Here is a 27,719-nt window from a genome sequence, read left to right as displayed (position 1 = left end):
CTGCAAGGAGAGAAATACAGTGAGAATTACACTAAAAAAGGTAGCTATCATAGAAATACGGTATTAAATCTAACTTCCCATTCTACTAGGCTCTTAGGGCTAAAGGTTTGGCATTTACTTTCATTTATTTATCACCCCAAAAAAAGAAAGGGGAGGAAAGAAACCCAACAACCGCCCTGCCTTCCCCTCCTGCCCTAACCCCCGGCCAGGCCCCAGCGTCACCCTGTGGCTCTCGCGGAGGAGCCTGCCCTTCCCTCTGGAAGGCTGGCCACGGACAGTCTTTGATCCCTTTTTGATTTGATCAGATCCCTTCTCGCCAGACGGGGCTGCAGGCACGGCCGAAGCCCGTTGTATGACTCTTGCAAATCAAGTTTTGAGAGACTGCGCAAGGAAGAACTAGCGTCAAAAGATATTATGAATTACCAGTATTTATTCCTGTAAGAGGAATATCAGTGGAACTGTACAATGCTAACACAATCACTCGTGAGTTCTAGCAAGGCCCCCAAAATCCCTGAAAAAATGCGAAGAGAATTAGCCGAGTACGATCACTCAGTATCAATCAGATGAACCTCCCGCGTCTGACACTGTGGGTTGCAATGGACTAGGACTGCCTGCAACGCCAGGTCCCGCGTCTGAGAGACAAAGCGGTGAATTGTGAAGGGAAAAGCTATTGCACAGTCACTGGCAACCATCAGTCTAAGCTCTAAGGAAACTACTCAGTAGAAAGAGACCGTTTCTGCTTCATATTGGAGCCCTTTTCCATCCACTAGCCTGTTTCTGAAAGTACACTTTGAGTTACAATTACCACCACCCTGCAATCACACAAAGAGTGACCAAAAAGATGAAGACTGCTCAGCCTGAAGAGAAATCGGGCCATAGTTAAAAACATGAAATAGTGCACATACAGAAATTGAGGCAAACCCTCCATTTTCCTTGAGGTATTAGTGAATGAAACTTACTCAGATGTAAGACTGCATCTTCTCACAGAACATCTAACTCCACTATGGGACTCAGTACTACTGGATGCTATTGAGATCAAACCCAGCAAAACAAAAGCACATCTGAGTATTTAAATTATCATGAGACTACATAAAACTGATCGCAGAAGTTAAAAAATACAGGAGATTAAAGATTTGTAAACCTGATCTTAAAAATGCATGGAGATTTCTATTATGTCAGGGTATGCAGTACCTGTGAAGCAACTTGTACTCTTTCATCTGTGGGAGCAGATGAACCATAAGCAAAACTCGGCTTCCAAAACTCTTTCAGAACTATTTGCACTAAGCTCTGATCATCTGTATGTGCACATTTATGTACGTGCACACACATCATTCCCTATAATTTATACTTGAGGTTTATTAAATGTAATACTTCACAATTCTTATTGCTCGTCAGCTAAAAGAATTACAATTACAGCTAAAAGAAAGCCACACACAAAGCGACTGGGATTTTAAGAGGTATTATACTACAAAATCTGAGCTCAGAAATCTTAAAGTGACCTGATTTTGATAAAACATAATTTTTTCTGTCTTCCCAGTAAGCTCAGGTATATTTATCCTATTGTAGGTTGGATGTGTGCAATTACTATGAGAATTTTGCTCAATGTTTTCCTTCTTCGGTAGTAGTCTGAACAAGCATGTGAGTCGTTTAATTCAAACGAGTTAGATAGGTTAAGTTCTCCTGCTGGCAGCTGCAAAGGATTCTTCAAAAATAATTAAAAGCTGCATTTAGTAGCTACTTTTGAAATTTTGTTCCCCTGTCTCTACGGATGAGAACTTCTCTCTCGACAGTTTACCCTACTCCTAAATTAAGAGGGGAAAAACCCCCAACTATTACATAGAAAAACATCTAATAAAATTGTGTCATAAAGTTTTTGTGCCTGTTAAATACATTCACACTTTGGACATTTTTGTAGCTGTGTCTCTAAACAAGACAAAGATGCAGGTGCAAAGCAACATTTTTTCCCCACCTTTCTTTCCTTCACCTCCTTCCCTGTTAGATTGCTCAGAAGAATGTTAATGTCATTACTCCAGTGACATTTGAGAATCATATGATGCCATATACCACCGTGAGCTCTGTTTTGCACCTAGGCACACCTTATCTCCCTGTCTTCATGTAAAGGCATCCAGCAGCTAGCTGTTTCTGCTAAACCCATTAAATACAAAACGCTTGTATCATTTTCTACTAGAAATAAAATCTATAAGCAAAATGCTGCAGAAATATTTTATGCAAACAAAGTTTGGAAAACCCCCTCCACATTCCAACCGATTTATCAGTAAACATCGTAATTCATCATTAAATACCACAGGGACAAGAATATATTCAAAACAAATATGTACCATAACTAAACATCAAGGGTGTCTTAAAATAAATTGTCTAGATTGTTGCTAATCTACAAACTTGCTATGCCTCTCACTTGGAAAGCATTAACAAGCATATAAACGAGGACATTTTTTTCATTAATTGTTGCCTGTAACAGCAGTATTAGCAAACATAGTCTATTCCAAAACTGTTAATGCAATAATTCCCTACCGATGTCGCCTCTGACAGATGCTGAATACAAAGTATCTCTAACTATATTTAGAAGCCACATTAGTTCCAAGATCTCTAGTGTATGGTTTACCAGGAAGGGCAGCCTGCATTGCTGTGTAAAAACTAACGTGAAAGAATAAATATATTCACTGCATTAACAGGCAAAATTAAAAAAAAAAATAATTACAAAGTATCATACAATACCTAAATCTCCATCTCCCCATGGCACTTCCAGCCAATTGCAATTACAAATCCTACTCATTTCTTTCAATCTGGAAAATAAAAAAAAAATTTACAAAAAATATCTGTTTATGCTAGTCGGACCTGTTCTTAATGCACTCGAGCTATGTTTGGAAGGAGATCAGCAGCTCACTGTAATATGAACTTTCACCCTTCAGCAAACACAGCTTTGAAGATACGAACATATACAAGCTGCCAGGTTCTTATGATAAAGGACTGTGGCCCTTCTTGTTCATTTTTCACATGTTTTTTTTTTTAACAGAACAATTTTTCAAAGTGCCAGTATCTGTGCATTTGCTTTCCAAGACAGATTAACTGGAATTTCAACTCAAGAGGACCTCAGTGAAATCAGGAGAACCACAAGCTGAATAAGAACTGCAGGACAAACTCTCCCTTACTTAACCTCATGCAACAAGACACATAGTTTTGTACCTTCAAAACCCAGTATTAGTATATAGATTTGTAAGGGAAGCACTGCCAAATGCTCCTGTGTTGTTTTACTACTTATTTATAATATACTTAGAAAAAAAAAAATAAGCACAGATACCCTGAAATGTTTCAAATGCTATTTGACTGCCTCAATTGCCTTCTAAACAATTCTTTGGCTGTAAAACAGGGGTTTTGACAACTACTCTCAGCAGTGAAAATCCCCCAAACTGGGGATTTGCAATTCTGACTTTGATCCCTAAGTCATCAGTGTTCTTTTCTTCATGTTTTCCTACAGACTACACTCTTTTACATCTACCTGCAATTACCTGTAAGTCATTCCTGCAGTGATGATCATAGTAGTGAAATACTAAGTAAAAATATTTTCATAAGTCATTAACTCCAGACATCCCATCCCTTTCTTTTTATTTCTAAAAAGTTGTGTTGTCTTCAAAAAAACCCCCCAAAAACACCACAACCAAAAACAAAAACAAAGACCCCACCACCACCACCACCCAACCAAAAATAATTTTAAAAAAAAAGGATTTTCAAAACAAGGAGGAGTGGAAATGAATGGAAGTCTTCTCACTGACTTCACCAGGAGAAGATTTATGCCAAGGCTTAGCACTTTAGAAAAATACTGCTCGAAGAGTAAACAGGTGGTGTCCCAGTGCTCAGAGGAAGCAGCAGCATCAAAGAAGAACTGGAAGTAGAAGCCGCCACAGTTCATTAGTGGGAGAGGAGAAACACAGGTCATTTGGAAAGTGCTGTAGCTAATATTTATTTCTGCCAAACCAACAAATGCTATGTATGAAGCTCATCACTGTTACCTTTTATTCCCGAAGATGTATTGAGCATTTCAGTTTGTGACAACTGAAGAATCAATCAATAATTATAACAGAAAAACTCTGTAACAGTATAGTTCCAAGATCAATGGACTCGCTTGACTTCAGTTGTTAAAAGTGGCTGGTATTTTGTATATGTAATTAAGTTCTAACAGATTTTTACGGTGGCACTATAAAATTACCCATCTGTCTTAAGCCCTTGCAGGATAAAGAAGTGTGTCAACTACTTAATTGATACTTGATGATAAAAACTATTGAAAAAAATCTCAAGTCAAGGATTTAAAAGTTAAGAAATGCATCTGGGGTGCTTCACTACTCTGATTAGATATGACCAGAAAAATAGAAGCCACTTCCTTTTAACAAATGAAATTCTACCGAGGAGCTCCAAAATAATCAGAATTTAGGCTAGAGATTATTAAAATATGCCTGAGAGGGAAGACGTAGTTCAAGTGGCATTTAAATATTTCATTTTCATATTTCAAATAATCTTTCGTTTCATTTGACTGAAAATTATGTAACAATATGTACACATAAATATATAAACAAATGCATGAAAAATAACAAAACCTTGATTCGTTCAAACCAATATTATTTCTATTGGTAGACTTCCAAAATTTGGGGATTTCATTTCATTTCATGCAAATGCCCACAATTTCCTATTCTTGAAAACCATCAAAACAAACCCACCTTCCCACACAGCTCTGTTTACGATGCACCAACATTACATCACTACACATCAGTTTTGCCATTGCACTGTTGTAATTCAGTGAATGTGTTAGCATTCAAATTGTTGTCTGTCTCCGTATCTAGCAAGATCTCTCATTTTTTAAGACATGCTAACCAAACTATAAACTGACCGTAATTATTAATGTTATATTGCCTTTTTCATGGTGTTTCCCCCCAAAAAAAAGAATACTTCAAAACCCTTGCTGAATCTATCCTCATAACATCATCCATTCATACTACTTTATAACTAAGGAACCACAAGACAGAAATTTTTAATGCCTAAATTGTAAACCCAATCTAATAGCTTATTTTATCCAGAGTACGTGAGCATTAGGGTGTGCACTGAAAGCATAGTTTAATTATGGTTATGAGAGCTTTGAGCTTCTGAAATTTCAGCCTTAGATAATAATAACTATGATCAGTCAAGAAGCTTTTAGGTTAGGTGACTGGTCTTAAAACACACAGGTGCCACAGCAAAAAACAAGAACAGAATCTGCTTTTAGGGACAGTTAACGTTAACTCTTTTTTTTCCTACAATACACTACATGTCTTCTAACCATTGCAACATACAGAAAAACAGAGGGTGGATTTTTTTCTAAGTATAAGCCTAACACATTCGCAGAACATCATCCATCTTGCACATCAAAGGAAGCAGGGGCTTTGTGGAAAAGCACTGCGTGTGACTGTGCTGTCAAATAGGGGGTTGTAATACACTGGAGGGCCAAGTCAGCGTGGCACAGGCAACAATATTGCAAGAAGTCCTAAATTTTGAGTACTTTGGCGTTGCAATTTATTGTTGCAAACTTTTTACACAGAAACATGAGCCACTAAAATGTATTAAAAACCCTAAAAATCCCACAACAGCAACATCCAAGCATAGCTCGCTTGGTTCCCAAGAGAAGCCACGTCACGCTGCGTGAAGGCATTGCTAATGACGATGGCAGCGGCCGCAGCAGTTGCTGCTGCTGGCTCTGTGCCGAGCCTTGCACATGCTGGAAGAAGCGTGTCAGGCCCCTTCTCCCATCACATGAAAGCAGAGTCACAACTCCCCTGCCTGTTGCTCACGTACAGTTTGTTTTTTCCATCTTCTCAAAGGATAAGCAACCGGCTGGATGCTTTTCTAGCTCCAAGGAGCTTGCAAGATCTGTGTGCCATGGCCAGAGCGCCAAGGTGTAAAATCATGTCAACTGTAAATTCATTAATCTGTTAGACCCCCGTCAGATTTGATTTGAGTACGCAGAGCAGCTGGTAGCACTCTTTGGCTGTTGTCATTTCCTCGGACAAGTCACTAAAACAAAGTAAGGGTTTTTCAGTGGCCTTTTCAACAGACCTCACCTTACCAGAAGGTGACAGAAAAGGCATATGGACATTCTGAGCTGAGTTCGGACTCTGAAGGAATTTTGCCTGGAATAATTTTGCTCCTCAAGTGCACTTTTGGCCGTAATCCAGACTGCAAGCAATTTCCCCCAAGATGTGCTCAGAATTCTCCGTATTTTCCCAGCCTGCCAGGCAGCGAATGCAGTGTGTGGCCTCAAAAGCAGCACCCAGCTGGGCAGCGCAGCTGGGCCTTGTGTGCTGATTTTTGCCACATCCAGGAGATTTTGGTAAAATACCCTGGTCGTGGACCCTCAAGCCAGCAGGCTGAAGACCTTTTCCTATAGCCTGACTCTACCCTTTCACCCTTGTGCCAAATCTTATCATGACATATTCCACCCCTGCATCACTTTTAGTCCATTTTATGCTCTGCATATGTAATGATACACGGCATTGCAGTGTGAGTGAGTTCCTTTGCTCTGCAAGGGTGCCTGAGGAACAAAGTCAGGTTTGGACACCTCCACGGATGGTATTAAATATACCTGTTATTCAGGTGAACTGCAACAACCAGAAGCTTCAGCTGCAACAGGAACCTCTCAGTACTTCAAGATGTCCATCAATAAATACAGACACCCTGTCTGGCTACCACCAAGAGGCTGTAAGTAGCCGGACCATGTTGAAGATGGATTCTTCAGAAAATTTTACTTTCCATATTTTGCTGTGATTTTGAAAATTTCAAAACTTGGCTGCCTATGGCTATTTCTTTCTAAGAACAGCAAAAGAACTTAACTCTGAACCGTATCAAGGAGTGGTTACTGCTAACATTGATACACTTCTGTAAAATATCTTTTCAGTCTCAGGGAGCATGTCTTGGTTTTTTGGGAACTACTGACCTCACGAGCTGAAAATGTTACTATGGGTCAGGAAACCTTAGCCCAAACAGTGAACAATGTGAAGGTAAAACATACACTGCATATTAAAACTGCTGAATAAATATAACCTTACAGTACCATTGCACCCAGTTACTTCAGAAGCTATGGTAATTGTTGCTTAAACTCTTGAGTATTGCTTAATTCTAAAACTGGCAGTGCTGGAAATTAGGCAAGGTATTTTAAGAATAACTCTGATTCCTATAACATATAGCTACGTTTTACATAGTAAATTTAGAATTATTTTTATGCACAATATATCAGATCTCTCTTTCCTGTCTCCTCCTTTCCTTGTTTTTAATTTGGTATCATAATATCACTGATTTTAAGTTTGATTTCCTTATTTTCTTTTTTGTTTCACTCTAAGCCTTATGATATGGTCAATATTAATTGGAATTATGATCACTCAGAAAAAACTGCTATTAGACTCTTGCAGTTACTCAAAGCACCCTTTTACACACTTGAATTATGAAAAAAAATAGGGAAATGCGGCACAAACAATAGCATTGTTAAACACTTAATGACAGAGTTTGTTCCTCATTGCTGAAAACGTCAGTGTCTAGCAAATTAAATACCTCCTAAGTACTTCTCTATGCAAACCCTTAAAATTGTAATTTTGTCTTAAGTATTTCAGTACAGGACAATAACTATCACCCGTAGTTCCTCCATTGCCTCCTATTTCAGCTACCTATAAATTTCTTTTGATATTAAAGTTATACGTAAAGCTTACTCCTCCCCCTCCTTTCATTTCCCAGTTCCCTGTCGTAAACAATTAGCCTTCAGTATCCAGTTACCATGTGACAGGACAGCAAAAGTCAGGGTAAGTCAAGCCTTAAACACTTGCATAAAACAAATAGGGCAGATAAACAAGAAAAGGTATTTTAGATCAGCTGATAAGAGTGCAGAAAGAACAAAAATAGCTTTAACACCCTTGTATTAACCCATGCAAGACAAGAAAGTGCCACTAAAATAAGCATGCATTTATATTACAGCTAAAAGAAAACCACCCAAAAAGCAGTTTAGAGCTAGAACATCACAAATTGGGTCAGCTTAGCATATTTCAGTACACAGTTTCTGAAATGGCTGCTATACCAACCTTGGCTGGTCAGAATACCCCAGCTAGCTTTTCGTTTCGCAGGACACTCCCCTATACTTTCTAGGCGTCTTTTGGGGAGATTCTGGCTTCTCTGAACAGCAGTGTTTGTTGTCATTATTTGTTTCTCGAGGACAGCCTGTCTGTCATTGGTGCAGGTACTCTGGTCTGATGAACGTCCACAAATGGATTTCTACTACCTTTTTTTCCTCCTTTCGCTTTTTCACAAAGGATCTTGCTGTACTTACTGTAGAATGGCTACAACACTGAAATCCATTCAGTAACATTTACTAGCTTGGACTAGTGAGTACATAGTGGGGGAAGGGAAGGACTGCTCTAGCATTTTCTATTTTTAAAGCAGAGACAGAATCAGCTTAGCTACAGCATGAGTCTTAACTATTTACATGATTTAAATGGAAAGAAGGTGTTGATATTTGTAATCATTTAACCAAAAAGGAAACAGATTCTTAAAGCGTAACTATTCAATGCTTTGTTGTTTGAATAACAAGCAACCTAAAACAGAAAAACTAGACCTGTTTTGTCAGAAAGGCAATTATTTTTATAATAGAAACAATAATTATGACTTCATCAGGCTTTACTCATATATAACTTGCAGTTAAGAGAGATTTTGGACTTCAGAAGAATCCATAAGACTATGAAGCACTTCTGCATTTTTGTGGCTCGGTGTTTTTTTCATATGTTTTTTTTTTTATTTATTAGGGGACAAGGTTCCTACAGATGTCAACTAGAAACTACATCCTGAAAAAATTAAAAGCATGGTTTGACTACCAAACAAAATAAAAATTCACTGGTTATTTTGAGAATCTGATCCCATTATGAAAGTAAGGCTGTGGTCTTGTCAGGAAAAGCACAAGTCAATATTCTTTTAAAATAGTAACAAAACCAAGGGTGACCACCTAGTGGTAGAATATTTTTTTTTGTTTGTTACTGTGTATCATGCTGACACTATACAACAGAAATCTGCAGGGAGAAGCAATCCATGATAAAATTCCAGCATGGATAAAGAGGACAGTGATTTCTCTGTACTAATAATATGTTCAGATGCCACCTTTACCTTCCTGTCACTTCCTTCTAGTACTCCCTCGCTATCCTCTTCTACTGACACAAACCCAAAACATTTGTAGAGTTTTTAAAAGGAAATTAATATTACTATTACTAAACCCAGAAATTAAATTCTGGGTTTCATTAATACTCCTCCTTTCAGATACCTGAGAAAAATTAATCCCTAAAATGTTGAAATAATACACAGGTATTTAATGACATTTTCTATATCCCTCTTGTTTTCCTTTAAGAAAAAACCAGAGGCAAGCTTAGCGTTAGGTAGGGCGAGGGGAAGAAGGAGGAGCTGCTGCAAATTTCACCTTGAAATTACAGCACAGGAGAACTGCCCTGCTGGAACGGCACTACTCTTGACAGAACAGGAGCAGGTGGGCTAACGCTACTCTCCCCAGAGAGAACAAAACTGCACTCTCCCAGACGTTTCGCTGCTTTCCCTTGTTTTCTTCAGGTTTTATTCAGGTGAATGAACCAGAATATCTCACAGACTGAAATAAGCACTTCAGCAATCAGACTCTGCAAGTGGGTCTTGCACAGAGCTTTCGCAAAAGGGCTCATTATAAAAGGGCACATTCTAAATATATCACTTTAATAGTAGAATTACTTTTTAAATTGCAGTGTTTTCTTCAAGTGAATAAATACTGGAAGGTATTTATTAATTAACAGGAAAGCTTACTAAGGACGTGTATACATGCGTCTGTATCAGCAAGATATCAGTACTATTCTCCAGGTGAGCAATAACCAAGGACAATTTCTGCACTTGCTATGGCTGTGAGGCTCATCTCAGTTTTACACTTCCCTTCCTTTTGGAATGGAATCCCAGGAGGTGGTGGTGAGGATCAAGATCAAGGAAAGCATCTGGCACTGCAGGGCAGGGATTGACAGTGGGCTGGGAAGACAAGACCTACATGTTTTTGTAGGAGTTTTGTGGGTGAGGTGGTCAGCTGAGAATGAAGCTGGGTCCTTCTAGAGGAGTGGTACAAACCTGGAAGTAGTTCATACAACTTGCTTTCCACAGATATTCCAGCCCCCATCCTCTCTTGTTTTTCTGAGGGGTGTGACTTGCAGGAGCAACGAAAGCAGCAGACCCACAGAGAGCTGCCACAGCTTCAGAGGCAGGCCCCGGGGAGTCAGCAGCACCTGCTCACTTTCATCTAGAGAACTGCAGAGGAAGCAATGAGCTACCAATAGGGTTAGACCACCCTCAAAATCCGCCACCCTCAAGGCAAGGGTACTAGAAGTATCTCTATTCCACAGACACTTGCCACTCATTAAGTTACTTTGAATACTTTGGAGGACATCAGAATGCAATGTATGAAGATATGCACTACCTTTTTCACGCTTTAAAGAAGGCAAAGTTTATACCATTCAGGTCTCTAGAAGCACCTTTTGACTAAATTCTGCTAGGTACATATGTTGAAGCTCCAGGCAAAAGCCATTTAAAAGTCCTACTAAACCAGTACATAAGCAAAAGTTGTTTTTTTAAAAAAGTGAAAGCTAGGCCAACATCAGGTATCAGCTGGAAACGTACTAAAAATATACTTGAGATGTTGATATAAAGAGGGGATGAACACACAGGTAAAACTATGGAGTAAGACTGAGGAACTCGGTATTTCAGCGTCACCTCTGATTTGGAACCGCTACGTGATCTTCCTCAAGTCAGCCATCCATGCACTGGGTTACGTTAGCTACAAACCAAAAATCAGTCTCTCTCAACTTCATTAGGTAATAAAACCATTAACATTTGAAACTGTTCTTCAGACTTTTCTCTACAAAAGACACTCAAGTACTTCCAAAATCTGCCAGAAAACCTATCACAGAAAACTAAGTAGATATCCAAGCACATAGAAAATACAGTAGGCCATTATTTTCCCTGCCCTGGCACACAAGCAATTAGGGAGAGTATTTAGATTGTAGTTACTCGTGGAAGCAATGCAGCTACCGGCAAAAAAGCAGCCAGAGGGAAGGGGCAGACACTACAGTCTGAGAGTAAGGGAACTGGAGGATTTCATTGATGAGTTTGGAATTCTGACTTAATTTAGCAGACAAGCTTCAAATAAAACACTACGTTGCATTTCACTAATAATTAGCTCTATTCGACTTCTATAACACAGGGGAAAAATCATTAAAGGAAACTGTCAAGTGATTTTCTTCACGATCTTTATTTATCCAGATTTTTATAAAAAGAAATGTCAGGACAGTTTCAGCATTTCTATATCAGCAAATAGCTCTGAGTTTACAGGGGCAGCTGTTCTTACAGGTGGGAATGAAAATAGACAAATATTGTTGATCCTCCCTTTCAGTGGGGAACTCATTCTATTTTGAAGAATGTTCTTAAGGCAATAAAGATGCAGTTGTGATAACACACACACACACAAATGTGATAATGAAAACAAGGACAAGAAAAACCCCACACCCTTCAACACATGGTTCAGCCCAATGCAATGCAGTCCAAACTCCAGTAACAACCATTTATGTTATCAAAAATCTGACAAAATTGCACTATTTTCAAATGTCACGGATCAGCGTCTTGTGCGCCACCCTCCTCAAGCTAGCCAGCTGAGGTGCCACCTCACCTCTCAAGCTGTTCTGTACTTTCAGATTCACTCCACTTTTACGACCCGGATTATTAAGGGGTCACAGTGACTGCACAGAATGTGCCACACGACATTCTGGAACAGGACCAGAAACTGCCCCTTCCTGCTGACGTGATCCACAGGCTACAGCCATGACGTGACAGACAGGCTCCCTGAATCTCAGTGCCAGTACCCCAAGAGCTGTCAATCATTTGACATTGGCGGAAACAAACCAGCAGCGACCCTGAACATTTCTCCCTGCAGCAGAAGCCAAGACGAAGCAAATTTCAGAAATAATTACAGAAAGGTGGTTACTGACAAAAACGGAGCATCCTAAAAGGCCACAGGGGCCACTGTTACATCCTGCAGTGCTGGCTCAGTGCCAAGGAACTTAAATGCAGCATAAAAGCACAATGATAAAGCTCTAACAGCAGGACAGGGAAAGGACTGGAACAACTTTTTTTAAAAACCAGATTTTTAAACATAATTAATGATGTTATGTCACTAGCAGTCAATGAGAAGCTTAGGCATTACCCAGGTGTCACCAACCAGTTCTCTGTCCTCCCAGTTTTGACAAATGCCAGGAGATACACAGATAATACTTAACAGTCATTAGTTATTTAAGCATAAAATGACATTTCTCTTCGCCACTGTAAGCACTGAAAAAACCCAATACACCCTCCTACTCTTTATACAGTATCATCACTGTGTCTTAGCTGGAAATCCAAATTATTATTATTAAGGTAGCAACAGCATGGATGGCTAGTGATTTTCCTACCTCTCCTCCTGAGATTTTTACAGTAGTTAGGCCTTGTATCCTTGGATGCTGGGAATCAGAATGGAAGGTTGAGAGAAGATTTAAACTTCTGGTACGATAAAACCTCTGTCTCAGCCCCCACAGAAGTCAAATACGAAACAACAATACATTTACTACATTTCTTGGCTTGTGGATTTGCAGTATGTACCCAACAGACCTCTTCACACAGACAGGCAGTGGTAACAGAATATTTGCTAGGGTGGGCTAAAGTAAAACAAATCACAGCAGTCACGCCGATGAATCTGGCCAAATCAGTTACCAAGCAGGCCTGGTCTTCAGATACTGACAGAGAAGACAGACAAGGCATGAGACCAGTGGTTGGCATGGGGGAGGTATAGAGCACCACAGAGTAAATCTTCAGCCCATTACTATGAGAGAACAGCCATAAAGAGAGAGATCATACCTATTGCCAGAAAGACTCTAGACATAGCAGGGAATAACATCCACTAGTGCAACAGATGCAGCATGCCATAATGGATTTATGACCAACCAGCCAGCATTGCTGCGGTCATGAGTAGAGCTCAGCACTTAGGCATGCAAGGCATTCCCCTGAAGCCGTCATCATCTAACCCTGGCAGAAGTTCACTCGCTGCTTGCCTGCATTGCAAATGTTTGAGAACATCCCCTACAAGAAAGGGGTGTGAACAGCAGGACCCTGGCCATAACAAGTCTATAGCTGAGGGAAGGAACATCACCTTAGCGGAGCTATGCTATTTTGGTCTTCCCCTGTGTTCTCACACCCCATCACTGCAAAAAAGACCAGCGCCGATGGTGTGTTTGAGCTTGCCCCACTCCAGTACTGGAGTTCCCTAACAGCTTTTCTTTAACAACAGTTGTCTTTAAGGCTTTGCAGGAGGACTGCTCCAGGATTATCTTTCAGTCTTACTGCGACGTGCCTTTAAAAACCCATGTTTTAAGCTACATCAGAGTTCATAAGGTTTCATTTTGTCCTTGTTTGTAGCTCAAAAGCTTATTATCCATCTAATCCAGAAAAAAAATAAAGAGATCAATTGATGAAGGGGATTTCCTTGTGAGCTAACTTAAGGGTGTGCACATCAAAGCAAGCCAACAGGACCTAGGCTGGTGACAAGTTAAGACCCATCTTCAGAAAAGACACATTACAAGGAGGCACACACAGGCAACACTGACTCTAAAGTACGGCTTGTGGCAATGCTATTCTAAAGGAAGCCCTGACACACAAATACAGATAGGTGTGAATGTGAAAAAATAACCCACAAAGGAATCCACATGACAGGATATCTCAAGTCGCTTTCAGGGAAGCAAGCGTGCAAACAAAGCTCCAGCATGTATATTCACTAGAAGCTTCTGTAGCCTCAAAGATTTTCTTTAAGGTGAGGGAAGAGTCAATGCTTGCCAGCAGATGTGCCTGGGTTTTGTTGCTGCAAATAAGTCAGAGCTCTGGCCATGCCAGTCTACTTGCATCATATAGCTCTCACCAAAATCCCTTCAAGGTAGATTATGTTCTTCAGAGGAGAATGGCTCTGGTATCTTGCTGATATGTGGTGTCGTTTGCTTCATTCAAGCAGGTGTCTTCTTCAGATTTATTCTGAAGTATGACTCATTTAGCAGTTATTCGTCATACTAGACAAAGTTACTTAGCATATAAGAGGTGATGAGCTCCATTAAAAAAAAAAAACCACACGAAAACCCAAACAAAAACCAACTCCCTTCTGAACTTTCAAAAAAGAACCTTCATGCTATCTTAAGCATTTTTACACCATTAGCTTACCCGTTGCATATGAAAAGCAAATGCTAAATGTGGTGCCTTACACCAAGTGGTATGGTGAATAGGTATGCCGTATAATATTCCTGTCATTACTAAATGAATCTCTATTGTATCCAGGAAGCTAGTAGAGGTCTTATATGGCTTTTATTAATAGAACTGTGATCTCTATGGAATGCAAGTTGAGAAAATGCCTCGTGCCTATCTTCCCTACCTAACAACTGTTGCTGAGTGACATTATCAATTGCAACTTGTTAGAATAAAATAATAGGAAACCTTTGCTCTAATCATTCACTACAGTTCAAAATGTAATCAAGCTTTCCAAACAGCAGATATGTAACAGTGAAACACAGCATTATTTCCTATTTATGAGCTGTATTTAATTGGCCAGTTTCTTGGGTCCACTGAAGCACAGTACAAGAAAAAGAAGGAAACAGAAGGCTTCACGCTCTTTACAAGCCTCATAATCCTGAAAGGAGATGGGGACTCGTCTTGAACTATCGCAATCCCATGGGTGGCTTAATTTAGGGTAATTGGGAATAACTAGTGTACTGAGCATTCCCACCATGCCTGGCCAAGGCAGATACAGCACAGACATGTAGCTTAGAAGTTGCTATGTTCATTCAAGAATAGACTTTTTTTAAAAAAAACAACTTAGAAGAAATCAGGGCATATTCACCTCTCTAGCTTTGCAAAAATAGTATAATATATTTTGAGAAGCTATGCTCAAATACTACAAATGCAAATTCTGCTCTCAAATAACTTTCAAATATTGTGTAGTTACGCATAAAGTGATAATCTATGCATTTTTTTGCAGAGTTAACATGATTAAAAAATAGGGTATTAAAGAAAAAGCATTTTATGTTGTCAGAACTACTTCGCTTGTGCATCAGATCCAGGTATCTGTATAAGTCCATGACCAGTTGTTGTTTATGCTTTATTAACTTCCGCAAAATTATTCTTTCATAAGAAAGTTCCTCAATATCACCTTCTGCTTACAGCTAAAAGCACTTAGACAGTTACTGAGTATCAGGTTTAATTTAGATAAAGTAGACTCTTTTTACTTTATAAAATGTTTATGAATGGGAACTATATCTCCTTCCATAAAGTCTTCTGTATCATCAAAGTATGGCCTCATCCACACAAACCAAGCTCATACCAGTATTTGTTAATAGTTATATCTTACAGACCAAAACCACCTGACAATGAATTAACTCTTCAGATTTGATATACACTTACACTTTGAAATCACTTCATACCACAGCGCTACTACCTCTTCCTAAAGCAACTGAACTATAAAACTCAGCTGAAGGTCCAACTGAGTGCTTGTATATAGAGAGCACTTTCATGATACGACCAGCTAGTTGGTATGGTAGGAAGAGTCTCAAGGTCGCTTTTGATCCTCTATTTGTATCCAGCAACAGCTGTACAAAAGGCTGAGTTATTAACTCTTCACAGGTCTGAAAACACAGTGAGAGAAGAGATCTTACTGTGCAGATCATGGTCACTGCAGATAGCCTGCTAAAGAGCTAATTATACCCAAATTTAATTTGTAAGTTCTTTTTTGTAGGTCATTTTGTAGGGCACAGAATTTTAAAATGGAATAAACATATACATACTATGACTTTTTGCATAAAGAAAGAAATTATTACAATGTTAACTTTTGTGAGTTTTCTAGTGCAATGAATAAACATGTGTTCAAGACAACAAAAAAAGGTAAGCGCCTGAACGTATTTACAACACAGCTATAGTCCCTGATCGCAAAGCACTTGGCTCTGAACAGCTAATCGGTCTCTTTCAATTCAATGGGGCAAGTATGTGTGTATGAGTAAGTGTTTACAAAATGAGTGCCAAAGTTAAAAATAATCCAGTAAATGGGACCTTAGAATGGATCCCTTTTTCATTTAATTCTTTATGGCAGTAATACCACTGATTTCACGGAGAAAATAATTAAATTCTGATAATTTATTAAGACAAGGGTGTTTAATTCATTTTAAACAAATGTAAAAGACTGCAGAGTTCTGTCCTGCATTTAGCGCTATTTAGGTTTTTAATATTGTGGATGACAGAATATCGTACTTTTATAAAATCAGTAGATGACAGTGAACTGCAGGTGCTGCAGCTGCTCAGAGGGAAACAATCCAAAACAGATGAGTAAAATGGAGAAATTATCTGATATCAAAAGCATGAAGTTAGCTGAAGGCCAGTATTAAGTATTACACCTAGAGAGAAAAAAAAAGCAAACACATAGTACAGCAACTCTGTTTCAACATGGGGTGTATAGGCTACAGACTGTATCCTTAATACTTTACTGTTGGGGTGGTGGGGAGGGCAACAAAAAAAAAGCATCATTCCAGGAGGTATTACATAGGTTATCATATATATGGCATATGACATAACTGTTCCACTTTTATACAACTTATAGTTCAGCTGGGTGTACTGATAAAGTCTCAGCTGGAGCATTCTAACATGGAGAATCAGATATCAATATAGATGTCTACGAACTGTATATGAACTGGCACAAGTCCAACGGAGAACAACTACAGTAATTCCAAGTCTAAAAAAACAAGAGTTAAGAGGACAGATTGTTAAATCCTTTTTCCTTTCTTCTAGAAAAGACAAAAAGAGTAGAGGTAGGAAGATGCATGGTCATAGTCTTTAAATTGATTACTTGTCATACATGGAGAAAAACTGATAAATACCTTGGTCATATTTTATGTATTTAGTTTGCAGAAACAAAGATTTAGGTAGGTCTTGGGTTGAGTGGGAAGCACTCTAGTGATGAGAATAGTAAAAACTGTAATTGGCTGCATTAGGACGCTGCAGAAATCACTATCACTAAGCATTTTAAAAACAGGTTATCCAAACATTTGCCAGACAACCCATGTGTATTTGATCCTAGAGCATCCAAATTACCTCTGAAGGTGCCTTCCAGCTGTACACAGAAGTTTTACTCAGACTTCATCTCCATAAACAAATTAATGTGCCTTATAATTAGTAGAACTTTTAAACGCACTTCTCTGGTCTTAGCTGATGCTGAACACTGATCTAGTTCTTGTATTTCAGTGCCACACACACAGTGTAATAGTTTCTAATTAATTATAGGGATAACACAGTAGGTTGGCGACTATATAAACGGGAGAGAAAATATTCCTGAAATATTAAGGAACAAAATATGAACTGTTTCACTACTAACATGTAGCAACAAGATCACAGTAGGCAGATGACACAGGTAAAGCTGTCTCCTTGCATTCAACAAAGAACAAGCCACAAAACAAAGTCAGCCAGCTATGAAATGTGTGATCCCTCGGCCTCAAATCCTGTAGCGGCTTGTGTACCTTCGGTCTGATAAAAGGAGTTCCACCAAGTACCACTGCTCAGTACCTAAAATGTCCTCAAGTACACAGGCTTTGTGAAAGAAAGGCTTATTTTTGCTCAAGAGCTCAATTCAGTAAACAATAGCTATGCCTAGTAGCACACTATTTCTAAAGGCTCTTTTCTTCTTCAAAATTACAGCGCTCTATCCTAGCCAAGCCATTATAATAGCAAAAAGTAATTTTGCACTTTTACGAGCAAACTGAAAATACCAACACTAACAGAATTTAAAGAATACATAATTAGGTTAGAATTAGAAAATGAAAACTAACATTTCCTCTAATTTGAATTACTTCTTGAAACACTATAAACTTTAACTAGGCAATGACAGGCTAATTTTCTGTTTGTGGGGTTTTTTTCTGCTGAGGCTTCTCTGTTCGTAAGAGAAAACACAGAACAGGATCACTAACTGGGAGGAAACTCAGTATTTTTATCATTTAATGTTTCAAGCTGTAGCTTCACATTACTTGTTGTACATCTTGATATTCGAACAGGATATTTTGTTACACAGTATCGTATAAACTCTACTGAGGTATCTCTGTACTGTATTTCACAAACGTAAACAAACCAAATCCCACAACATGCTGTGAGTTGAGACAGTAACGTGCCCCCTTTACAAACACAGAACAAAGGAATAGAAAAGATGAGATAAAACAGTAATCTTGAGGAGACTTAGTTGCATCCCAAAGAATAAGGATTGGTCCTGTTAATCATGACAAATGGCTGAATTTGCAGATTATGTAACATTAATTGAACATGTGTTTGGGGCTGTTACAAATCCAGACCAAAACACTGCGAGTTGGGCAGCGAAAAATTAAGACACGCTGATGCGCAGTTGTAAAAAGTACAGTTAAGCACAAAACATTTGCATTAATTATTTTCTTTTAACAAACCAAACAAACCCAGAAACTTTACCATATGTTTGAGCCTTTAAATCAATATAAACCTCTGCCACCTGAGCAAAACAGTAGCCTGCAAGAGTTTCATCTTTTGCATGGGCCAGCTACTAGAAGGCTGAATATATATTTATTTAGATATAATAGCTCAGAGATTTGATGAATGACCATGTTTCCTGGATTCAGCAACAGATAACATTGTAGACTATTTTACTTTCCAACTTGATGTATATTATTCCTTTCCCCCTAGTTTCTCCCCCAGTCTGTTTCCTTCCTTACTCGGATCTTCCCAGAATGAGCTGCCTTAGAGCTACACAGCAATTTCCAACAAAAAATTCTTGATTTCAGGTGCGGTCTGCCACATTCTCTGCGAGTATTTCTGCCAGTAGGATAGACCTTCCCTTCCTACCAGTAGTATACCCATACATACACACACTCCCGCATACATCTATATCTGTACATATACTCACACACAAACACACATGCATAATAGTTCAAATTATGTCATTAACATAATCAGATGTAAAACCCCTGGATTTCAGAACTTTCTAAATTGCGCAGAGAATATATGATATAAACCCATCTCAAGTAAATCTTCTGCCAAGCAAGCCAATTCCTGCTTTGGGATGTAAGCCTCTCTTTCTGGTTTGCACATTTAACCGCATATACATATACAGAAAATGTCTAGCTTTTGTCCCAGCATTGAAGACTGAAAAGATCTTTAGGTTTGACACCATTTCTGTCTCATTTCTAGAGTTTCTCCCTTTGCATTTAACTCAGGTTTTTTCTTCTTGCTCACAGTAGTACCTACAGATGAGGGGTGAAGGTGATAAGATGCAAGACAAGGCTTCCTGTTCCATTGCCTAAATGCCATCCCAGAATACAAGGAATGATAAAGACAAGTGAGGCAGCAGGGATCTCAAGTTGAGCAAAAACATGGCTCAGGCATGCACTAGGATACTACAACTGAGAAGAGCAAGTTTTCTGTGTTCCACGAACCAGAAAAAGAACTGCATGAAAATGGCACTGGGTCACCACAGATGAGCTTGGGGAAAGTTCTGCTTGAGCGAAGAAAAAAAAAGAATTTTCACAAAAGCTTTCAAGGCAGTAAAATTTGATGGGTTTCCACACTGATGTTCAACAGCTCATCCTTACAATCAGTAAGTTACCTTCCTGATGTGTACCAAGACACCAGCAGTACGGTAGGACTATATCTTCTCAAATAAATTATTAGAAGAAAATTTTAATTTAATCAACAAATAATTCTCAGAAAAAATTTGGACTAGTTTCACTAAAGTGTTGCAAAATAATCACATGCCAAGCGTGGAAAATTTCAACCACACATCAGTAAGCTGAGGAACCTTAGAAGCAATTGGGAAAATGGTCTTAGATTAGGAAATATTTGTCAATCTTAAATATAGCCATCTTAAGTACAGGCCTCTCTCCTAACACTACATTGGCTGTAATACTTCAGTTTTATTCTGAACTTAATAGTAACTTTAATATTAACTTTAAAAAACAAAACCAAAACCAAATCTTAAATAACCTGACAACACTCATTCAGATAAATTTTGTTAAAAAAAACCACAAGAAGAACTACAGGGGAAAAAAAACCCCACTCACACATACTAGCTGACAAACTGGATATAAATGAGGCTAGCAGGTAAGTAATTGCCTGGGGAAAAAAGAAAAAAAAGTAACACAAAACCCCCAAACAGTAGTGATAATATAGTAAGTACAAATATACCTTGTCCTTGAGGAACTCCGTAAAATTCAGCAGCTATCCTTGCTGCTTCCTTACGGTTTCCTTTCACAATGTAGAAATGACTAAGTATAGCAAGGCTGATCTTCACAAAAAGTTTAAAACAAAAAAGTGAAAGTATAGTAAAGTAGACATTGGATAGCTGCTGGGCAAAAGGGCGACTTTCTTCTATGACAGTCATTGCTGCAGCAAAAGCGCTCTCAGTGTTTGGGTAGGGCTCTCAAATGTGTTGATAAGATCATATGGCTCCAGCCATGCACTCTTGGGAACAACTGGTCCTGAGAAAAGAAAATATCAGCTGGTCATGATGCCTGCTGCTCAAAATATGACGATTATTTATACTGTACATAGTATTGAGTTCACTACTGCTCCTGCTAGCCTGGTGATATTCAAGTGGGGCAGAATATAACAGAAATAGGTTTCAAGACCCCAGCTTGTACTTGTTCCACTTAAAAGGTCTGTTTTGTTTCAAATTCTGCATTTCTAATTAATTTATTTACCCTATTAATACATGTGTAAAAGCACACTGTCAAAAGTATTATTAAGAACTACAATTTAATGTTATTAAACCAGGTAAGTCAGGTAATCAGTTTTTGCTAAAATAAGTTCTCCTGCTTCTTAAGTGCAATTGGTCTTTTGTGCTACTTCATTTCATGTTAGACTAATATTTTTTTCTTTACAAAACTAAAAACACATCAGTAAATACTTGAAATGCACATTAATAAAGAAATAGATTTAATATATACTAGCTTTGACAGCCTCTTATTATTTTGTTCTGGCTGAATGAAAATACCTAGTATACAAGTCTTACAGCATTATACAAAAAACAGTATTCAGAGCAAATTTTAGGAATCAAACTCCTAGATATTTTTATAAATAAGATCATGGGGCATCTAAAATGTAATTAAAATTAAATAAATGCAATGGTAAATATATACAGCATGGAAAATTTCTGATGCTTATGATACACATTTCATTGCGCTGCATTGTATTATTTTAAACCTATGACATGACAGACTTTATTTCTTGGCCAGTTTTAGAGAGAGGAATCTATAAATTCCTCAGGTTTTTTAAGAATTAATTTGCTTATATACCATAAAGTTATTACTCACAGTCATCAGGAGTTACACACAAGTTGTTCTATTAGTGTGAGTAATCGCTGAGTAAATAATGGTGTCACAACATGACACAGACTGAGGAGCTGCAGGACAGTACTAGATTCCTAACTAGGTGATAACCCTAAAATAAAGAATCACGGCAGCATAGGAAAAGCTCTTGTTCTAAACTTTTATATTTCTTTTTAAGTACAAGAAATAGTGTCTTGAACTATAGTTTAAAATACTCTACCCACAGTAATTTTAAACTAAAACACTCTTTCTATTCTACCCTGAATTCTCTTGTTTGATGGTCAGAAGAAAACATTTTAGAATGTTGGCAACTGTCCATCAGGAACAGAGGGTATGATCCAAATGTCACTGTGCCCACAGATCCCTCTGACTTCAATGAACAGCATAGCAGGCGTTAAGGATATGATACAAAATCATATTTCTGAAAGGAAAGTGGCAGAATAAAGAACCTCTTATCATCTGGCTCCAGGAGAAATTTATTAAGAGTAAGAAACGACAATGTTTTCCTGAAGCTACATTCAAGTAAATCTATATAAATGAAGAAAAGACAATGATAAAAGAAAATGTGCTTGGAAATAAGTATCAAGATTTTTAACAGACATTAACTGAATTGTGCTTATCTTAAGAGAGACACAGTCTTTTTCCTTGAAAAAAAATAATCCACATAAAAGTCAAAACAGTAACTACAAAAGGCAATTAAAAAGCAGTTTACACTGTAGACTACATTAGTCTGTTAAAAAATATATGCATTTTCTCCTAATTTTCATTTATAGACATTTTCTCATCCAGCCAGAATAGGAACTGCTCTCCTCATACCATAGTTAGAAGCAGGAGTGTGTACTTAAAATGCCAAATGAGAAATCCCTTGTTATATTTGGCACATTGTTATCTGACACTGAATTGAGGTGTCATGTTTTCCGTAAGGATAAATAGGCATTATGTTCTGAGCTCCACTGCCAATTTCCGTTTCAGTCATTAACAGAACCGATATTTTCCTTAGCAACACATCCAGTATTGGAATTTACTACTTCTTCCATATTTTTACTATATTATTAAGCTCAATTCAATCAGTCCAAAAATTCCCCTGCCATCTTAAAAAGTACCTGTTTTGCAAATTTACCACACAGAATAACGAAGAATCATAATTATCTCATGGAAAACATTTTTCTTCTTTATAGCGTTTTACGTGACTCCACATTGCATCATCTAGTAACTGTGCTTCCCCATCTGGACTTCTCCCATGTTTTGTTAATTAACAAAGTAGTCTTTACAGAGGTGAAAATCCAAATAGCAATTACTATAAATAACAGCTGGAGTTAACAGCAACGCTCAGAGTTAATCTTCCCCTTACTGTTTCCTGCTTTTATAACTGCAGTAGATAAACCACTAAAAAGAAATTTCTGTCGTTGTCTTCTTTGGGTTGAATTTTTCTGTAAAGTGTCAACAAATATAACAAAAACCTTTTAAAAAATAAGGTTGTGGATGCATGTAATATTTTGTAAGTGATCTTTCAAAAATCCTCTGATCTGTAGAATGACATGAAAACTGAGCAGGAGGGTTATTCTTGTATCAAAGCTTGTATTTTGTCCTCTCCAAAATTTCCCTCCTCAGCTATAAACTACATAAAAATGAAAGAAATTATGAGTGTTGAGAATTTCAGTTCACACATGCCCACAAGCAGCTGGCAAAATTACTCTCCTAATAAAATTTCTTCTTTTTTAAAGCTCTACAACTTATTACACGCCAGCCTAACTGGGAGCTCTCCCAACTGCACAGAACAACCAAGTTTATCCTAATCTAAGGCTACTAAAGCTCTGCAGAAATTGCCATTACAGCTTGTTGGCAAGCCCATGCTACCAGGTCATTAAAACAGAGCAACTGGTCAGATATAAATGCTCACATGGCATTTTGGGAGAATCAACAATGTGAATACTTAGACAAACACAAAATAGCTGAGAGCAAGCCCATGCAGACTGGGAGAACCAGGAACAGAAAGCTACAGATGTTGCAAAGGCAATCATGAAGTAGAAGCATAAGTAAATAAATGAAGGCTCTGACATTCCATGTGATGCCATGAAAGAGTGCAAAAAGCTGGCATGTAAGTGTTCCAAATTTTCTATTGCACGGCAACGTGAAGCAATTGGAGTCTGGTCTTGCAGCAGTGCAGAATACTGACAGCTTCCAAATAGAAATGCACCAGCAATACGTAACAAATATAAAAAGTTACAAAAATATCAAAGCACTTGAGAAAAGCAGTGGTTTACACTGGACATTTGCATTTCCTGGATAGTTTTGACTTTTGGAAATTAAATGTCTCTTGCCTAATTTCCTCACTTGTAAAATGGGTTTAAAAGGGCCACTCAATGGAGTACCCTGAAGATGACCTCATTACCGTTAACAAAAGATTCCAATATTCTGGTGAAAATAATACTGAAACTAATTAGGTATCTACTAATTTTTCTTTTAACACAAAATTTGGATAACAAACCTAAATAAAACGAAATAGCGTTTGTTCATTCACTTAATGGCTACAAAAGGGATAGCATGTCAAATTTTTGTAACATTTAAGGTTTTATCATAGCACACAGGAAACTGGCACCAAGCTACACTGCAGATAAACAATATTAGGATTTTTGTTTTGTTTTAAGAACATAGTAATGCTGTGACAGACAAGAATCCCCCTAGCTTGACATACTAGCATATTCATGGTAAATAAAACAAGAGCAATGTAATCATTTCTCCGATATGCTTTCCTCATTTCTGGCAATTAACTATTTTAATTTTAAAACCATTTTAAAAGCTTCAAATACTGGAATTTATGGTCTTAAATTCCCTTTTAATGTAGCTTGGTCAGTTATAATTTCTAAAGTACATAACCACTATATTCAAGACAACAATATTCCCATTTGTAACGACTATAAAAGTAGTTAATTTCAAACTCCAGTGCTCAAAGTAGCCTGCCCTTCAATGCCTCACAGCGTAGTGGCCAACGACAGGAAGAAAGTATCCAGCAGCAGCACCTGTTTATGCTAATTCAAACTGTTTGTGAAATCTAGTGTGACTTACCCACATCCAGAGTAACTTTTAGAAAAAAAGTATGCTTTACCTTCTATGCTAAATTACATAACCACATTAATAAACTCTTTATTTTGTTCCAGCGATGTTTCCTCGACGCTTTAGAAGGCTGGTGTGTTTAATTTTCAGTAAAGCAAGATACACAAGAAAAGTAACACAACATATAATATTTAGTCTTTCGAGGCATTTTTTAATACTAAAGACTGTTAAACCCTTAGCAACACAATTTCTTTATAGCGTATACTGTCTTTGGTTCTAGAAAATACGCTTACTTCTAATTAAATCTTTTTAAGTAATACCCTTAAGTTAAATTTATATATGCTGTAAAGGAGTAATTATATTCATGGCATAAATCCTATTACAGTTAGTTTTAATAGTTTACTTCAGTATTTTGCAGATGCATCTAAATGTCTGAAAGTGAAAATTTTTTTTAAAGACCAGATATGCAATACAGTATAAGGAATTATTTGTATGACACTTCACCTGCATGTCTTTCTCCACCTATAATATATTTGGCTAAAAATACACAAGAAGGTAAGATAGTCATCCTGCTTTTGAAACTTCTGCCTAATAACAAATACAATAGAAGATAATTCAATGAAAAAGGATGCCAGGCAGAGGAATGGGAGCTCTTAGGTGCTTTGAGGATACATTATTTTAACATTATAGACAAGCCACCAGGAGAAACTTTGAAAACAATGACCTTGAAACAGAAAGAGTTTAAAATAAAATCAGTAAGAAGCCACTAGTTCTCGTACTGAGTTTCTGATGTAAGCATACAATGCCTGATGAAGAACTAAAATATGCCGAGAAGCCTGAGCTACTAAAAAGGCAATGTCTAATTCAGCATGAAAAATGACCTGCTTAGTGATCTGCTGACTTGTATTTTAATAGGTGTATGGGCTGCTAATCCTCAATACTTAAAATTTTATCTGACTCATCTAAACTTACTGAATGTTGCTTATGTCATTTCCTCCTTGGTGTACGTTAAGCAATTTTTTCTATTGTTTCTTATTTGAGGCATTTGAACTGAATAAATCTAGACACAGACCAACCATTTTTAAATTCATTTGCTCATGTATGTCGTTATGCAAAATGTTACCTTAAGCTAACATTGAAGGCAAGACAAAAAAAGACAGATGTACCTCAAAAAATGACAGACATCGTACAGAACAATCTTCAAAAAATATTAAACATTCTTTCCAGTAATGTCCTTCATAAGTTAAGAATATTATGCATCCATGGTGAGGCATAGAAAAACAAAGAAAAAAATTATTTGGTAACTGCAAGAAATTCAGAAATTGGAGTGACTGGAAGACATCAAACAGCTCTCTTTCCAAATTCAAGCCATTAGCACAACCCAGACATTACTCATTCTTTGCAAAATATGAAAAGAGCTGGCCAAAATACAGACATCGTGCTAGTTTTGGGGGACTGAAGAGACAAAAGTGAGAGAACACAAACTTTGGTTCAGAAAAGACCAAGCCTGGTTCAGATCTGAACAGCTTTTTCATTGCACCCTGATGTTTTCCTTAAAAATTCTACAGACTTACTTGGCCGCATGACAAAGCCATATTCATAGCACAAAAACCTGAGAGCTGTGTTGCCACCTGAAGTAAACACAACATTTAAAAAAAAATAAATGAAAGGCCTACATCTCCTTTTTACAGTTTTTCTTCCTGAAGTACCTTAATGCCATGTCTATCCAGAATCTACGCAAACAATGCAGCATGAAGTTACAGCTGATACCCAAAATTATGTTTCATTTGGATTTCTGCAGTTCTCATAATTCATGCTAGTCTCCTGATCACCCAACTAAACACCAAAAATCTCTTTCAAAATGCAGTGCAATGACATCTTAAGTGTCTTAAGAGGGAAAATCCAAGTATCATATAACATGTCACTCTCCTCCTCTTAGTAGCTGTGCTCTCACTTTTGACACTCATTCTACTGAACACCTATGTATTTAGATACTATTCCTCTCCTTGCAGAAGACTATGAAACACACCAGTTAATTTAAAAATCTTTAACACACAAAAAATTCATCTTACACAAGTTCTATTACATATATATAATTTCCCTCTGTATTTTGGTGTAGCACATCATTTCCAAAGAGTTCTCAAACTGCTCCAGAAAGTCCAAATTCATGCCTTTGGATAGATACAGTAATATGTTTGGGTTTTTTTCCTCCACTGTATTAAAATCAGTGCTCTGATACAGTTTCGGTTCTACACAAGTCAAGTTCTTCTGGTACATGAATGATGCAACTTTTCATTTGTCACATCATGTGAAGTTTGCTTATTCTGCTAACTTTTACTGACTTTACATTGGTATTATTCAGGTGTTTTGTCTTTCCTACTCCTATCATAGAAAACAGTTCTAACATACAGGTTTGCATATCTGGATTTCCACATCCTGGTCAAGAATTTAAATATCAATCAGTATCTTTAGACATAACAGACATACTGCCATATGTACTTTAAAAAGATAAAAAGTAACTCAGGTATGTAAGCAATGATGAAATTCCAGTTTTCTAACTTTCTCAGTTCTTTGAAGGAATAAACTAATTTTAAAACTGTATCACTTTGTTAGACACCCACTGGATAGCTGCTTCTCACAATGGTGATAGATGCCACTTCACCTACAAGTCTAATAACAAATGATCCCTTCTATCAGCAACATTATCATATTAGCATGCTTGATCTGCTTAACCAGTCCATTTAATCACTTACAGTAAAGTTGTACACAGAAGGGAAGCAGGTATAACTGACCAGCTTACAAGTAAATTCAATCTGAGTGCTGCTAAGAAACACAGTAAGTTTGTCCTACACTGTTTGTTGCAATCCTCTTTGGATACCTAACACAGCCCAATTATTAAAAGTATTATAGAAGATTCCAAAATAAGTCATGTGTGTACTTGGAGACATTACTAAACTCAGAAACACGTCAGACAGCAGGCACACACAGCCTGCTGACAGACAAACTCTAGCAAATTTGCCCCCCAAGAGTTTCAAAAGTTACCACCTCCAGCTGCCCATTCCATTCCTCAGCTAAAGGTTCCTGCCCCTCCTTCTCCCTTCCTGGAAATCAACAGGAAGGAATCTGTATTGGTATTCAGCCTCTTCAGTTCAAAATCGGGCAGTTTAAACTGCTGATGAGTTTAAA

At 37.7% G+C, this 27,719-nt stretch overlaps 1 protein-coding gene across 6 annotated transcripts in view; it reads right to left on the bottom strand.

The window, feature by feature from the left end:
• ASB5 (ankyrin repeat and SOCS box containing 5) overlaps positions 1–27,719 on the bottom strand; it is a 41,230-nt gene that overhangs the window by 7,961 nt on the left and 5,550 nt on the right. For 2 of the 6 annotated variants that reach the window (XM_056326433.1, XM_056326434.1), the window contains exon 3: positions 20,338–20,630. In XM_056326433.1, coding sequence (XP_056182408.1) covers positions 20,338–20,533 — 196 coding nt within the window. In that variant the 5' untranslated portion in view covers positions 20,534–20,630. Of the gene's footprint in view, positions 1–2,736; positions 2,953–8,108; positions 8,391–20,337; positions 20,631–27,719 lie in introns of those variants that run through there. The other 4 variants (XM_056326439.1, XM_056326437.1, XM_056326436.1 and 1 more) reach the window with 4 other exon arrangements.

Source organism: Falco biarmicus, chromosome 1 (genome assembly GCF_023638135.1).
Source record: "Falco biarmicus isolate bFalBia1 chromosome 1, bFalBia1.pri, whole genome shotgun sequence".
NCBI classification, from domain to species: Eukaryota; Metazoa; Chordata; class Aves; order Falconiformes; family Falconidae; genus Falco; species Falco biarmicus.
This window is presented reverse-complemented; position numbering and strand designations above follow the sequence as displayed.